Source organism: Oncorhynchus gorbuscha, unplaced genomic scaffold (assembly GCF_021184085.1).
Source record: "Oncorhynchus gorbuscha isolate QuinsamMale2020 ecotype Even-year unplaced genomic scaffold, OgorEven_v1.0 Un_scaffold_1205, whole genome shotgun sequence".
NCBI lineage: Eukaryota > Metazoa > Chordata > Actinopteri > Salmoniformes > Salmonidae > Oncorhynchus > Oncorhynchus gorbuscha.
The window spans coordinates 36,347-53,250 of NW_025746051.1; the positions used below are offsets into that span (position 1 = coordinate 36,347).

At 44.1% G+C, this 16,904-nt stretch overlaps 1 protein-coding gene across 2 annotated transcripts in view; it reads right to left on the minus strand.

Moving 5' to 3' along the window:
* Positions 1–1,531: 1,531 nt before the first annotated feature.
* Positions 1,532–16,904, minus strand: part of LOC124021759 (EVI5-like protein) — a 40,562-nt gene continuing 25,189 nt past the window's right edge. For both annotated transcript variants that reach the window (XM_046336883.1, XM_046336882.1), the window contains 7 exons: positions 12,379–12,495; positions 12,140–12,280; positions 11,616–11,783; positions 8,306–8,452; positions 7,785–7,880; positions 7,284–7,379; positions 1,532–4,288 (listed from right to left, as the gene is read on the minus strand). In XM_046336883.1, coding sequence (XP_046192839.1) covers positions 4,202–4,288; positions 7,284–7,379; positions 7,785–7,880; positions 8,306–8,452; positions 11,616–11,783; positions 12,140–12,280; positions 12,379–12,495 — 852 coding nt within the window. In that variant the 3' untranslated portion in view covers positions 1,532–4,201. The remainder of the gene's footprint in view (positions 4,289–7,283; positions 7,380–7,784; positions 7,881–8,305; positions 8,453–11,615; positions 11,784–12,139; positions 12,281–12,378; positions 12,496–16,904) is intronic.

Sequence of the window (16,904 nt, forward strand, 5' to 3'; positions counted from 1 at the left end):
ACTATGTATAAATCTACCTACATTATGGCACTATATAAGATTTAAACATGGAACCCTACCATTCAACACACCCTAAGATTTTAACCATGATCTTAGTTCAGAACAAAGAATAGCCATACCAACGCTAATCATAAAACTACATGGATGACAAACACTGAATCAGAGGGCATCTCCATGTGTATCAAAAAGTATTTTAGTCACAGTTATACCAGTTGTAGTTGGGACACTGGGGAGCTCCACATCCAAGCACCATCTCTGAACAGCAGTATAGTGTTTGTGTTATGTGTAAATTAGACACTGTAAAAAATACTTTCAAATACTACTTTAGTTGTTTTTTTGGTATCTGTAACATTACTTTTTATATTTGACAACTTTAGGAATTTAGTGGAGTAAAATAAATAAAAAGTATGTACTTTTTACTCCATACATTTTCCCTGACACCCAAAAGTACTTGTTACATTTTGAATGCTTAGCAGGACAGGAAAATGGTCAAATTCACACACTTATCAAGAGAACATCCCTGGTCATCTCGATTGCCTCTAATCTGGCAGCCTCACTAAACACAAATGCTTCATTTGTAAATTATGTCTGAGTGTTGGAGTGTGCCCCTGGCTATCTGTAAATAAACAAAAAGCAAAAGAAATGATGCCGTCTGGTTTGTTGAATGTAGGGAATTTGAAATGATTTATGACTTTACTTTTGATACTTAAGTATACTTAAAACCAAATACTTTACTCAAGTAGTATTTTACTGGGTAACTCACTTTTGAGTAATTGTCTATTACAAAAAAGGTATCTTTACTTTTACTCAGGTTTGACTCAAGTACTTTTTCCACCACTGACCAAGACTATACTCTACCGCAGGTCGACAACACATGGCATCCGAACTCCTTCCCATTGCTAAAGTAATGCCGTAACTGACTGGTCCAGGATGTTACACCAGACAACAGTGATTTCAGCTGCTGCACTGGTTTAACCTCTAAAAAAAGGTGGTTATTTGTAATACTTGAGTGAGCGAAAGATGGGCTACATGGCAGTGGAACCCCATTGGAAGAGCTCCCTTATTTCCTTGGCAGTTGGTGACAGGTTCCCCCTTCATTCAGCATCATTGTGCGACAAAAGCCAAGCACACACCAAATCTGAGTACATGACATAAGTTGAACATAAGAAAACAGAAAGCATGATACAAAGTTGGGATGCATAGGCTTGGTGGCATAGAGTCTTAGCTTGCTACACTAACCGCTCCAAGCATCCACTCCCCATGTTCCCAGGACAGCACTCACTGCTTTAAGACTAGAGGAGATCTAGAATTTATATTTAGGATCTATATCTAGAATCTTAGGATCTATATCTAGAATCTTAGGATCTATATCTAGAATCTTAGGATCTATATCTAGAATCCTAGGATCTGTATCTAGAATCTTAGGATCTGTATCTAGAATCTTAGGATCTGTATCTAGAATCTTAGGATCTGTATCTAGAATCTTAGGATCTGTATCTAGAATCTTAGGATCTGTATCTAGAATCTTAGGATCTGTATCTAGAATCTTAGGATCTGTATCTAGAATCTTAGGATCTGTATCTAGAATCTTAGGATCTGTATCTAGAATCTTAGGATCTGTATCTAGAATCTTAGGATCTATATAACACCCTATTGAATATAATACCACACATCCCCTGCAGTCTGCCTCAGCAAATCAACTCAATTATTATTGTGATATATTTATATTAATACTTTCGTTCAGGTTGTCATATTGTATAATTCAATAATATTCCATACGTTTCACTTCCACTGTTGTAAGAATGTAGAAATGTGAAGTGTCTGCCACAGAAGTAAGACAACGCTCCTTCCATCTATATAGAGTTTCTATGGAAACGACATGGAGCTTTTTTCTCGACGGCCATCATCGATTCCCATGATCAACTCTGTCCCATTGATATAAACACAGAACAATTGAATGCTTTGGAAACATGACACCAAGCCGATGCATTCGTCTCCCCGCTCCTAATGACTGAGCTAAAGCTAATTCTCACAAGCATTTGTCATATATTCAAGACTATTGGGATGATATGCCACATAGTTAGCCAGTGAGGTATATACTAGGCAAAAATACTGCTCCCAGTCTGTTAACACCTGTGCATTATAGCCATCTGAAGCTGTAGTAACAGCACACATCAGATAGTCAGATATTTTCAGTCAACATGTTCAACTGAATGTTTCCATCCATCCCTAAATCCTATTGGTAACAGGCAGTAGAAAGAGGAAGTGATGTCACAGTTGGCTGTTCTGGAAGGAGAGGTATTGATAAATCATACAGTACCATGACTGAGACGAGAACAACAGAACAGAACAACAGAGAGAGTGATGACCCTGGTCCAACTTGATAATGATATTTATGATGGTTTGATCAGTACACTTGTAGCTCGTAAAGTATATATTATTTTGCCTCTGATCGAAAATTTCAACAAATTCTCATATTTCTTTCTCCCCCGTAACTCTCAAAATGAACACCTTCACGTCACTCACACAGCCTTTTAAAGGACACATGCCAATCCATCCCAAACTAGTCAAACTCTAGCCTCACCATTAGACAAAATGAATGATTGACTGAGCCATTGCTGTCCTCTTACAAGCACTTGTGTGTTGATATCTGCTTTTAGGGTTTAGAAATTCCTTAACACATTTCAAATATATTGGCACGAAGGACCAAGGGAACTAAAACATGTATAAAGTTTGGCCGCCGTTGGTATCCATCTATATATTTATATTTGTAGAGATATATTTTTTTAAAAAGGTTAAAATAAATAACAACATAAATAATAGCAGAAAAAAAAGGATTTGGCAACGTTGAGATTTTTGTTGTTGTTGACATGAGCGTCGTCATTCACTTGCCTTGTTTCATTTGCAAGGCATTGAGACACACACAACATACAATTTCAGTAAGATAAATTGTTAATATCGATCTATGCATGTGATGTCATCTAGTAACATCCCTATGATATTGATGTGTACAAGTCCATACCATACTCCTTTCCTACCTCTATCCTTCCTTCCTTCCCTCTCGCTCTCATTTTTTTGAAGTGTGCATTGTGAGGTTACAGTGGAGGGTTGTTTCCATTGTAACAGGCAGTGCAGGTGGCTAATGGGTCTTCTTGGAATGATGGAATGGCAGAAAGAGAGAGATGGAGACAGAGAGAGAGAGAGAAAAGGAGGAGGAAAGAGAGAGATGGAGGGAGGCGGCGTGTTCCACATCTCGCTCATGGGACAGTACAGTACGAGCAGGGTCAAGCCCAACAAGTCATCCATCCATCTCATCTTTTAGCGATCCCAAATCCATATGGAAGAGTCCTTCCAAACTTGAGGGGAATCATTTAATCAAAGTGACGTCCGATGCATCTCATAGTCACTGCTGTGTGGTACACGGTTGGAGTATTGAAAGTTGAAAGCAATTTTTTGGGGTCAATTTTCAATCCTTTTTATTTTCTCGGCTTTCTGTGAGGATTGGATATGCTTTGCTGCACAGTGAGCGAGCGTACTGAAGTTATCTGTTCTTCACTCAGGTCCGGAGTGCAGCGTGGAAACTAATGGCAAGGACAGGACAGGAGAGGGGAATCGGACTGGAATTGACTCTACCCCCATAGGGAATATAGGGTCTGCCGGTGAGAATGTAAAGGAGAAAGAGATTCAGGGAGAGATATAGGGAGAGAGGAGGGAGATAAAGAGAGGGATAACTGAAGAGAGAAGTAAAGGGGGAGATGGAGAGAAGAGAATGACAAAAGAGGAGAGACCATGGCACCAACGCGAAGGAGGAGGGGAGGATGTCCGTTACAGGTTACAGTAGGAGTTTAGGGTGAGAACAGTAGTACAATAAAGTTGGGGTGAGTACAGCATCTCTAATACTAAAGAGATGCATAGTACAGTATCTTTAGTAGTCTAGGTCAGGACCAGGTAGTTCCAGGGACCTCCATTGCTCAGTTGTCCAGGACCTCAGCACACACCATGCTAGTGTAGAGCTGCTGCGAGGGGCCGTGGTGGGGGTGGTCCGGGTTGGCCTCTGCTTCGCTGTCGGTGCTGCCCTCGCTGTCCAGCCTGGCCGAGGGGTGGGGGTGGGGCAGGGCAGGGTACATGGCATTGGGGGGGGATGGGGCTGGGGAGAAGGTCCTCATCCGAGCTCAGGTAGTCGCCTCCGGCCGACGAGGGGCTAGCTAGACACAGATCCGGGTAGCCACCGCCCCCCGTCCCGGGAACCAGGGGCGAACTTGGAGCGCTGCCCGCGGAGCTGCCTGATCTAAAAGAGAAAGAAATAAGGTTATAGAAGATATTCATACCCGGGGATCATTATCACAGTCATCTAGGATATTACTGATAGCAAAAATAAAGGATTTTGATGCTGTTTCAGTTGGTGAGAAGAGTGTGTACCACTGGTTGGAAAGTGACCCATTTCTATAGAAACCTGTTATGTGATTTGATTGAGTATGATTGAGTGTAGTCTGGCCCAGGAGTGGGAAGGTGAACGGAAAGGCTCTGGAGCAACGAACCGCCCTTGCTATCTCTGCCTGGCCGGTTCCCCTCTTTCCACTGGGATTCTCTGCCTCTAACCCTGTTACGGGGGCTGAGTCACTGGCCGTCCCTGGGGGGGGTGCGTCACCTGGGTGGGTTGATTCACTGTTGTGGTCAGCCTGTCTGGGTTGGCGCCCCCCCCTTGGGTTTTGCCGTGGCAGAGATCTTTGTGGGCTATACTCGGCCTTGTCTCAGGATGGTAAGTTGGTGGTTGAAGATATCCCTCTAATGGTGTGGGGGCTGTGCTTTGGCAAAGTGGGTGGGGTTATAACCTTCCTGTTTGGCCCTGTCCGGGGATGTCCTCGGATGGGGCCACAGTGTCTCCTGACCCCTCCTGTCTCAGCCTCCAGTATTTATGCTGCAGTAGTTTATGTGTCGGCGGGCTAGGGTCAGTTTGTTATATCTGGAGTACTTCTCCTGTCCTATTCGGTGTCCTGTGTGAATCTAAGTGTGCGTTCTCTAATTCTCTCCTTCTCTCTTTCTTTCTCTCTCTCGGAGGACCTGAGCCCTAGGACCATGCCCCAGGACTACCTGACATGATGACTCCTTGCTGTCCCCAGTCCACCTGGCCATGCTGCTGCTCCAGTTTCAACTGGCCTGGGCCCTAGGACCATGTCCCAGGACTACCTGACATGATGACTCCTTGCTGTCCCCAGTCCACCTGGCCATGCTGCTGCTCCAGTTTCAACTGTTCTGCCTTACTATTATTGAACCATGATGGTCATTTTTTTACATTTGAACATCTTGGCCACGTTCTGTTATAATCTCCACCCGGCACAGCCAGAAGAGGACTGGCCACCCCACATATGCTCTCTCTAATTCTCTCTTTCTTTCTCTCTCTCGGAGGACCTGAGCCCTAGGACCGTGCCCCAGGACTACCTGACATGATGGCTCCTTGCTGTCCCCAGTCCACCTGACCGTGCTGCTGCTCCAGTTTCAACTGTTCTGCCTTATTATTATTCGACCATGCTAGTCATTTATGAACATTTGAACATCTTGGTCATGTTCTGTTATAATCTCTACCCGGCACAGCCAGAAGAGGACTGGCCACCCCACATAGCCTGGGTCCTCTCTAGGTTTCTTCCTAGGTTTTGGCCTTTCTAGGGAGTTTTTCCTAGCCTCCGTGCTTTTACACCTGCATTGTTTGCTGTTTGGGGTTTTAGGCTGGGTTTCTGTACAGCACTTTGAGATATCAGCTGATGTACGAAGGGCTATATAAATACATTTGATTTGATTTGATTTTGATTTGTATGGTGGTCTAGCCTGCAGTGACAGGCACATCAGACTGGGTTTAACCTTGTGGGCGTGTTCTAAATCTAGTACCTAGTACATTGATAAGGTCTGTCGATAAGCTTTACAGAAAGTCAGAGTACCTGTGGATTTTTCAGCTGACAGTACAGATTGAAGTCTGTTTTACTATGAAAGAACCTGCTGAAGCACCAACCACTTCACCTGTGTGTGTGTGTTCACATATGAAGCCTGCATCAATGACGTGTAGTGGGTGTCCCTTGCGTGACAAGCCACAGTCTCCAAATGCTTCAGCAAGTACATGTCTGTGTCTGCGTGAGTGTGTGAATGTGTAGATAAAACACTGATTCAGTACTTACAGAAATCTCTGAGATTTGTACTGAGTTAGGCTGGTAGGAGGGGGAGGGTAGTGGTTAACCAATAGGAACACTATAACTAAGCACTCGCCCACCTCTTCCTCTTCAGTCTCGGTTTACACAGTAGAGCTCAATCGTGTACACTATACTGGCTGGAAAAAAACTGATCTGATTCTAGTTCAGCCCTTCTCGAAGTTAATCATATTGTTCTGGGACAAAATCAGAATATTCAAAATTCATTGGTATGATAAACACTTTAGAATCATAACTTAAACTGTTACAAAAAATGTAAAACATTTATGCTAATTCTACTTATGATCTATTCCAACACCAAAACATGAATTAATTGCAAAACAGATGCCCGAGAGTTTTGAGACCGAAAAATGACTTTGTCAGGAATGTTTCGGTACTCTTTACATAAAGGCTCCATATGACGAATATAACCAATAGTATGCACTCTAAGAACTAGTGAACAGAAAAGGGCAAGTCAGTCCCATCACTCCCTTCTCACGCACGGCCGCTCTCTGAATGAGCAAGTGTATATTACGTGTGTGTGTAAGCATGTGAGAATCAGTGTTGTCTAGTTCTCACACGCATTCATCGGCCTCTTTCTGAAGGCTGGGGTTTTGAAGTGGTAGGAGGGGGGGGGGTACGTCTGTTCTGTGGTTGGAAATGTCATACAGAGGAAGGCCAGAGTAGTGATTCTAGTATGTCATGCTTCACGTAGCAGCCAACATCTATCAGTTCAGTGAAATACAAAAAGCACGAGGGGATGCGATTTGCATAGCTGGGTCTCAATGGCTAAACTAACGCCAGACACGAGGGCTTTTACTGGTGTGTGTGTGTGTGTGTGTGTGTGTGTGTGTGTGTGTGTGTGTGTGTGTGTGTGTGTGTGTGTGTGTGTGTGTGTGTGTGTGTGTGTGTGTGTGTGTGTGTGTGTATGTGTGTGTGTGGGGGGGGGGTCCCATGTGGCTCAGTTGGTGGAACACCAGGGTTGTGGGTTCCATTACCACGGGGTGGACCAGTACAAACAAACAAAAAAAGTATGAACTCACTTCCGTAAGTTGCTCTGGATAAGGGTGTCTGCAAAATGAATGTTGAACATTATATATGTGTGACCTCGTTCTTGAGCTCTCCGATCTGGTCTCGAAGCTGGGTGATGTACTGCCTGGAGTCAGAGTGGTTCAGCTGGCCCTGGATCAGACCCTCCTCCTTCTGTAGGACAGGGATCACACACACACACACACACACACACACACACACACACACACACACACACACACACACACACACACACACACACACACACACACACACACACACACACACACACACACACACACACACACACACACACACACACACACACACACACACACGAGTCAGAGTGGTTCAGCTGGCCCTGGATCAGACCCTACTCCTTTTGTAGGACAGGGATAGGTGGATGAGATGCACACATACTCGCCCACATACGGACACAACCGAACAGTCAACGCCAAAGAAGCAGGGAAGACGATCTCCCCAATGCACACATACCACCCAGAAGAAATCTAAACACACTTGACAATCACATCCATTCAATATGGAAGTTAAGTTCAGATCTGTGTACAAACACCCCACCTGTATCTCCAGCTCAGCTATCTTCTGTCTGAGCTCAGCCATGGCGGCCATGCTGTCAGCCTCCCGCAAACGCACAGCCATCACCTCCTCTTTACTCTACAGAGAGAGGGAAGAGGGTGGTAGAAGAGAAAAGACATAAAGAGAAAAATTACCTCTCGCGCAAAGCCTGAGTGAAAGCCACTAGTCCATCTAGTTGTGCAATAGAGTCTGTTTAAATTGCAGTCTCACACACAAAGCCCACTTATCAATGTCACCCTGGGCTGCTTCCATTTCCCACACCCTCTCCTTTATCTATCCTTCTCCCACCATCTTCTCTTCTCTCACCTGGCAGTCAGTCCTCCATCCTCCTCATACCATCTCCACTTCCCCTCTCCTCCCGCTTCCATTCTCCATCCCTCCCTCTTTCTGGACCTTCATCCCCGCTCTCCCTCCCGTCTTAACTTGCAGCCCACTTATTCCACACATATCAACGCTACCGTTGGCTACCTCCATTCTCCCCCTTCCCTCCGCCTCTACCCCACCTTGCAGTCGAGCTCGGCCCGTTTCCTCTTCATCTCGGTGAGCTGGGACTGCAGCCCCTTGTTCTGGCCCGCCAGCTGCTGCAGCCTCTCCTGCATGGCGGCGCTCTCCACCTCATGGCGCCCAATCAGCTTGCTGTGAATCTGGTTCTGAAGGTAAAGAGAGAGTGGGGACACTCAGAAGACTGAAAGCGTAATTAGTTATTCTGGATTAGCGTCTGCTAAATTGCAAGTATTTAAATGTAATGTGCAGCACAAGTCAAAAGTTTGCACACCTACTCATTCAAGGGTTATTTATTTTTACTATTTTCCACGTTGTAGAATACTAGTGAAGAGATCAAAACTATGAAATGACACATATGGAATCATGTAGTAACCAAAAAAGTGTTAAACAAATCAAAATATATTTTATATTTGAGATTTTTCAAAGTAGCCAAACTTTACCTTGAAGACAGCTTTTGCACTCTTGACATTCTCTCAACCAGCTTCAGGTGACCATGAGGTCACCTGGAGTGCATTTAAATTAACAGGTGTGCCTTGTTAAAAGTTCATTTGTGAAATTTCTTTCCTACTGAATGCATTTGAGCCAATCAGTTGTGTGACATGGTAGGGGCAGTATACTGAAGATAGTCCTATTTGATAAAAGACCAAGTCCATATTATGGTAAGAACAGATGAAATGAGCAAAGAAAAAGGACAGTCCATCATTACTTTAAGACATGAAGGTCAGTCAATATGGAACATTTCAAGAACTGAACATTTCTTCAAGTGCAGTTGCAAAAACCAAGCGCTATGATGAACCTGGCTCTCATGAGGACCGCCACAGGAAAGGAAGGCCCAGAGTGACCTCTGCTGCAGAGGATAAGTTAGAGTTAGAGTTACCAGTCTCAGAAATTGCAACAGAGTTCAAGTAACAGACATCTTAACATCAACTGTTCAGAGGAGACTGAGTGAATCATGCCTTAGTGGTCGTATTGCTGCAAAGAAACCACAACTAAAGGAATCCAATAAGAAGAGACTTGCTTGGGCCAAAAAACACGAGCAATGGACATTCAACTGGTGGAAATTTGTCCTTCGGTCTGATGAGTATAGATTTGAGATTTTGGTTCCAAACGCTGTCTTTGTGAGAGGCAGAGTAGGTGAATGGATGATCTCTGCATGTGTGGTTCCCACCGTGAAGCATGGAGGAGGTGGTGTGACGGTGCTTTGCTGGTTACACTGTCTGTGATTTATTTAGAATTCATGGCGCACTTAACCAGCATGGCTACCACAGCATCTGCAGTGATATGCCACCCCATCTGGTTTGCGCTTAGTGGGACTATCATTTGTTTTTCAACAGGACAATGACCCAAAACATAACACCAGGCTGTGTAAGGGCTATTTGACCAAGGAGGAGAATGATGGAGTGCTGCATCAGATGACCTGGCCTCCACAAATCACCCGACCTCAAGTCAATTGAGATGGTTTGGGATGAGTCGGGCCACAGAGTGAATGAAAAGCAGCCAACAAGTGCTCCTTCAAGACTGTTGGAAAAGCATTCCAGGTGAAGCTGGTTGTGAGAATTCCAAGCGTATGCAAAGCTGTCATCAAGGCAAAGAGTGGCTATTTGAAGAATCTCAAATATAAAATATATTTTGATTTGTTTAACATGTTTTTGGTTACTACGTGATTCCATGTGTTATTTCATAGTTGTGATGTCTTCACTATTATCCTACAATGTGGAAAATAGTAAAAAATAAATAAAAACCCTTGAATGAGTAGGTGTGTCCAAACTTTTGACTGGTACTGTATATGATATTAGCTTTTAGGTCTTAATTTAAGGTTAGGTTTAAAATCTGCTATTTTGACTGGCTGTGCCAGCTAGTGACCATTCTGCAGCGCTTACCTCCAGTACATGAGTCATCCCAATAAATGCCAACCTGCGGCCCAAAGTGATGAACTGTAACGAAAATGTGTGTGTGTGTGGTGTGTGTGTAGGCCTATGGTGTTGTATAGAGATTTGAATAATCCACCACAAAAGTCAAACATCTCACTCATCAGGGTGAGAAACATGAGTGTGGAACTGAATGTTAAACACTTAGCGAGGTACTTTCCATAAATCAAAAAGATGAGGCAATATATGTACACTATCATTCCAAATTTCGGGGTCACTTAGAAATGTCCTTGTTTTTGAAAGAATAGCACATTTTCTGTCCATTTAAATAACATCAAATTGATCAGAAACACAGTGCAGACATTGTTAATGTTGTAAATGACTATTGTAGCTGGAAACGGCTGATTTTTAATAGAATATCTACATAGGCGTAGAGAGGCCCATTATGAGCAACCATCACTCCTGTGTTCCAATGGCACGTTGTGTTAGCTAATCCAAGTTTATCATTTTAAAAGGCTACTTGATCATTAGAAAACACTTTTGCAATTATGTTAGCACAGCGGAAAACTGTTGTTCTGATTAAAGAAGCAATAAAACTGGCCTTCTTTAGACTAGTTGAGTATCTGGAGCATCAGCATTTGTGGGTTCGATTACAGGCTCAAAATGACCAGTAACAAAGAGCTTTCTTCTGAAACTCGTCAGTCTATTCTTGTTCTGAGAAATTAATGCTATTCCATGCGAGAAATAGCCAAGAAACTGAAGATCTCGTACAACGCTGTGTAATACTCCCTTCACAGGACAGCCCAAACTGGCTCTAACCAGAATAGAAAGAGGAGTGGGAGGCCCCGGTGCACAACTGAGCAAGAGGACAAGTGCATTATAGTGTCTAGTTTGAGAAACAGACGCCTCAAAAGTCCTCAATTAGCAGCTTAATTAAATAGTACCCGCAAAACACCAGTTTCAACGTCAACAGTGAAGAGGCGACTCCGGGATGCTGGCCTTCTAGGCAGAGTTTCAAAGAAAAAGCCATATCTCAGACTGGCCAATAAAAAGAGAAGATTAAGATGGGCAAAAGAACACAAACACTGGACAGAGGAACTCTGCCTAGAAGGCCAGCATCCCGGAGTCAGGATGTTGAGGTTGAGACTGGTGTTTTGCAGGTACTATTTGGGATTTATCTACCATTTCCACATAGTATTTGTAGTAGTAGTTACCCCTTAGTCATTTAGGCCTAATGAAAGTCTCCATTAGAAATGTGAGCCGATACGATTTATTTCCCTAGGCTGGTCCCAGCACTGTTTGTGCCATCTTGCCAACTCCTATGGTCATTGTTACATGAGACAGACCTGAGATCAGACTAAGGAAATAATACACAATGGATCACTTTTATTTAGATAGAGCACAAACAGATTTGGCATCAGGCTAAAGTTCCTCCACTGACCTTGCTCTCCAGCTGTATGGCTTGGAGTTTGACCTCCCTGAGTTCAGCCTGGGCCTGGGCCTCTCTCAGACGCACCCCCATCAGCTTCTCCTGCAGCTCGTTCAGGGCATTCTTCTTGGGGGATTCCTTCCAGTGACCTCCACCCCCGCCGCCTTTTGACATGTGGAGCTGGAGAGAGAGAGGAACGGAGATGAAGAACAGGTTAGAGAGACACAACCAATGTGCATCGGTTCTCTATCTATCTCTCCCTGAAGTCACTCGCTCTGAGATCTTGAAGTAGTTGTTCCCCTTGCTCTGCAAGGGCCGTGGCTTTCGTGGAGCGACGGGTAACGACGATTTGAGGGTGACTGTTGTCAATGTGCGCAGAGAGTGCCTGGTTCTAACCCAGGTTGGGGCGAGGAGAGGGACGGAAGCAACACTGCTACATAAGCACAGTCCTTCTAGTCACCTCTACTATGCTCTCCCCTTCTGAAGCCTTCAGTTCCCTACTGTACAGTTCTCTGCTCTGTGGTGTGTTTACTTACCTGCCAGCGCTGGTTGAGCTCGGTCACCGTGTCCTGCATCTCTCTGAAGGAGTGCAGTGTCTCCAGCTCTCGGAGCTTCACCAGCTTCAGCTCATCCTGTAGCTGGGCCATGTTGTTCTCATCAGGCAGAGAGCTGCTCCTCTGTAACACAAACACACACACATGATAAAGATATGAAACATACAGATATAACCACACACACACACGTACACAGGTGTGGTTGAGCTCGGTTCTCTTACCTTCTCTAGGTCCAGTACTTTGTCCTGCATCTCTTTGAGGGCTCCCAGTAGCTCTGCCTCCTGCAGCCGGGACTGCTCCAGCTGCGTCTGCAGACCGGTCACAAACTGCTCTGTGTACTGAGAAACAACACATGGACCAATTATAAACGGAGACAACACACTGGGACCAATCCCAAACTGACACTACACATATCAACCAATCAATCAAACTGCTCTGTGTACTAAGGCATCAGGAGATAAAGATCCTCCACCCAGCACAGTCAGAAGAGGGCTGGCCAACCCTTAGAGCCTGGTTCCTCTCTAGGTTTCTTCCTAGGTTCCTGCCTTTCTAGGGAGTTTTTCCGAGCCACCGTGCTTCTACATCTGGATTGCTTGCGGTCTGGGAATCTAGGCTGGGTTTCTGCATAGCAGTTTGCCACTGCTAACTCCAAAAGGCCTTTTTTTAAATACATTTGATTGGTTGACGGGGCAGAAGAATGTCTGTCTAAATGGCTGTTTTCTATTGATATGGAAATGGGAAACCACAAAGTCTATCAGTGTATCCACCAGGTAGATTCACCTCATTGGTGGACACCCAAGCAGATAAATGAGTGATGTACTAAAAGGAGATGTGGAGTACAGCTCTGTGTCGCTGTGGTAGTTGTGGTGAGATGGACAGAAGGGATGTGGGTTGGCAAAAGGGGGAAACCAACCAAAGAAAACATGTCCGTTTCTCACTAGATGCAGTTCAGAGAGAAGAGACTGAAAGAGAGAGCTGGTGAGATAGAGAGAGAGAACGTTGGGACAAACCAATATCTTTGTGTGTGTATGCATGGCATAAAGGCCTTTCTTTCTTTGTGAATTAAAGTACCACTCGGTTTCAATGTGAGAGAGAAGTGAGAGGTGGGGGTGTGTGAATTCTGGCTTGGTAATATACCCAGGCTAGTCATCGGAGGCACAACACATACTCTGACCACACCTGAAACTCCAAATCCATAGCAACACCACACACACCTATACCACTGATTCTCTCCATGGCCCCAATTCTAGTAGATCTAAAACTTACTAACGGAGGAGGAGGAGACAGTCAAGGAAACAATGTTGAGACGTGCTCTCACATTAGTGTGACTGCTGTGTCTGAGTGTGAAGAGAAACAGCACATTGTTACAACACTGTACACACTGTCCATAGCCACAATATGACATTGGAAATGTCTCTATTCCTTTGAAACGTTTGCGAGTGTAATGTTTATTTCTGTTTATTTCACTTTTGTTTATTATCCATTTCATTTGCTTTGGCAATGTGACCATGTTTCCCCAATGAAACCCTTTGAATTGAAACTGAGACACTCACGTCTGTAGAAAGAGTTGTGGTTCCTGACACATTCAGTAACAGAAACACATTGTCTTTTATTTTTTGCCGTCGTTGGGGACTTGCATTCAAAACGGATTCAAGCGCCGACTGACTCACACGTGTTTGAATAGACTAAAATAGTGTGTGTGTGAGAAATATTTTTAAAATGTATGTATATATATATATTTAAAAAAATGAAAACAACATTCTACACACATGATGCAGTGCACCGTGAGGCAAAGTCACAGAGGAGCATTCGGTGTTTCTGTAGCATACAACACACACTAACACACAAGGACAGGCGACACACAGCTGCTAACACACAGCCACAATAGAATAACTGAAGCCCTATTGTACTGGACCAGCTGGGCTACAGGCATTGTCTGTCTGTCTACCCATTCAACATCACACTAATTGTCCACCTCACCATGGCGGTCTGTCTACATCTATACTTTAGAATGCTCATACATCTGGCTTATACCACACCAGCCCTGGGTGAACACAATGTTATAACACTATGGATTTAGAACAGGTCAAACATCAAACTCTATACAATGACTACCGCCCCCGTAGCACTCACCTCGGTAGCCATGAATTGCTTTGAAAGGCTGGTCATGGCTCACATCAACACATCTCGCAAACCCCTTTTCCCACTCCAATTCTATTCTCACCTATGTGAGAATGCTGTTTATTGACTACAGCTCAGCGTTCAATGGCATAGTGCCCACAAAGCTCATCACTAAGCTAAGGAACCTGGGACTAAACACCTCCCTCTGTAACTAGATCTTGGACTTCCTGAAGGGCCGTCCCCAGGTGGTAAGGGTAGGTAACAACACGTCTGCAACGCTGATCTTCAACACGGGGGCCCCTCAGGGGTATGTGCTTAGTCCCCTCCTGTACACTCCCTTTTCACCCATGACTGTGTGGCCAAGCACAACTTCAACACCATCATTAAGTTTGTTGACGACACAACGGTGGCAGGCCTGATCACCGACAACAATGAGACAGCCTACAGGGAGGAGGTCAGAGACCTGGTAGTGTGGTGCCAGGACAACAACCTCTCCCTCAACGTGAGCAAGACAAAGGAAATGATTGTGAACTACAGGATAAGAAAGCCCAAAAAATTGGCAAAGACTCCAGTCACGCAAGTCCTAGACTGTTCCCTCTGCTACTGCTCGGCAAGCGGTAGCGGAATGCCAAGTCTAGGCCCAAAAGACTCCTTATCAGCTTCTACCCCCAAGACATATGACTGCTGAATAATTAATCAAATGGTCACCCAGACTATCTGCATTGCCCCCCACCACCCACCCCCTTTGTTTTTTTACACTGCTGCTACTCGCTGTTTATTATCAATGCATAGTCATTTCACCCCTACCTGCATGTACAAATGACCATAATTGCCTCGATTACCTGTTCTCCCACACACCGACTTGGTACCAGTATCCTCTGTATATAGCAGCGTTATTGTTATTTTGTTGTGTTCCTTTTTTTTACTGAGGTTTATTTAGTAAATATTTTCTCAACTCTATTTTCTTAAAACTGCATTATTGGGTAAGGGCTTGTAAGTATTCGGCGCATGTGACAAATAAAATTTGTTTGGATTTATAATGTACGGTGTTGCTCTGCTGGCAACTGAATGCAATAATTCTACATTAAAAAGAGTCAACACATTGACAAGCAACACAGTCCTAAAATCACACACACAGAATTACTGTAAGTGAGCATAGAACAGTTACTTTGGTAGTGATTCAGTTTCTGTAATTTAAGTGACGTTTTTCAAATATAACCCAAGATGAGAAACTAAGAAAGTGTTTGCCAGCCTTTCCACTATCATCAAAGCGCTACTCAAACACTTACGATAAGATGATAATCAACTTGGTCTTAAACGTAGGAATTACAAACATCCATACGCGCATTATGCTGAACTGTTTGGAAAACACATGTTGTTATTATGTTACATGGTATGACGAGAAAAGGGGCATAATAATATGTATACACTGCAACAGTTGCCTCTAAGACATACAGTGGGGCAAAAAAGTATTTAGTCAGCCACCAATTGTGCAAGTTCTCCCACTTAAAAAGATGAGAGAGGCCTGTAATTTTCATCATAGGTACACTTCAACTATGACAGACAAAATGAGAAGAAAAAAATCAGGAAAATCACATTGTAGGACTTTTAATTAATTTATTTGCAAATTATGGTGGAAAATAAGTATTTGGTCAATAACAAAAGTTTCTCAATACTTTGTTATATACCCATTGTTGGCAATGACAGAGATGAAACGTTTTCTGTAAGTCTTCACAAGGTTTTCACACACTGTTGCTGCTATTTTGGCCCATTCCTCCATGCAGATCTCCTCTAGAGCAGTGATGTTTTGGGGCTGTTGCTGGGCAACACAGACTTTCAACTCCCTCCAAAGATTTTCTATGGGGTCGAGATCTGGAGACTGGCTAGGCCACTCCAGGACCTTGGAATGCTTCTTACGAAGCCACTCCTTTGTTGCCCGGGCGGTGTGTTTGGGATCATTGTCATGCTGAAAGACCCAGCCACGTTTCAACTTCAATGCCCTTGCTGATGGAAGGAGGTTTTCACTCAAAATCTCACGATACATGGCCCCATTCATTCTTTCCTTTACACGGATCAGTCGTCCTGGTCCCTTTGCAGAAAAACAGCCCCAAAGCATGATGTTTCCACCCCCATGCTTCACAGTAGGTATGGTGTTCTTTGGATGCAACTCAGCATTCTTTGTCCTGCAAACACGACGAGTTGAGTTTTTACCAAAAATTTATATTTTGGTTTCATCTGACCATATGACATTCTCCCAATCTTCTTCTGGATCATCCAAATGCTCTCTAGCAAACTTCAGACAGGCCTGGACATGTACTGGCTTAAGCAGGGGGACACATCTGGCACTGCAAGATTTGAGTCCCTGGCGGCGTAGTGTGTTACTGATGGTAGGCTTTGTTACTTTGGTCCCAGCTCTCTGCAGGTCATTCACTAGGTCCCCCGGTGTGGTTCTGGGATTTTTGCTAACCGTTCTTGTGATAATTTTGACCCCACAGGGTGAGATCTTGCGTGGAGCCCCAGATCGAGGGAGATTATCAGTGGTCTTGTATGTCTTCTGAATCTGCAATAGGTAAGCAGCTTGGTTTGAAGAAATCAACTGTGGGAGCAATTATTAGGAAATGTATGT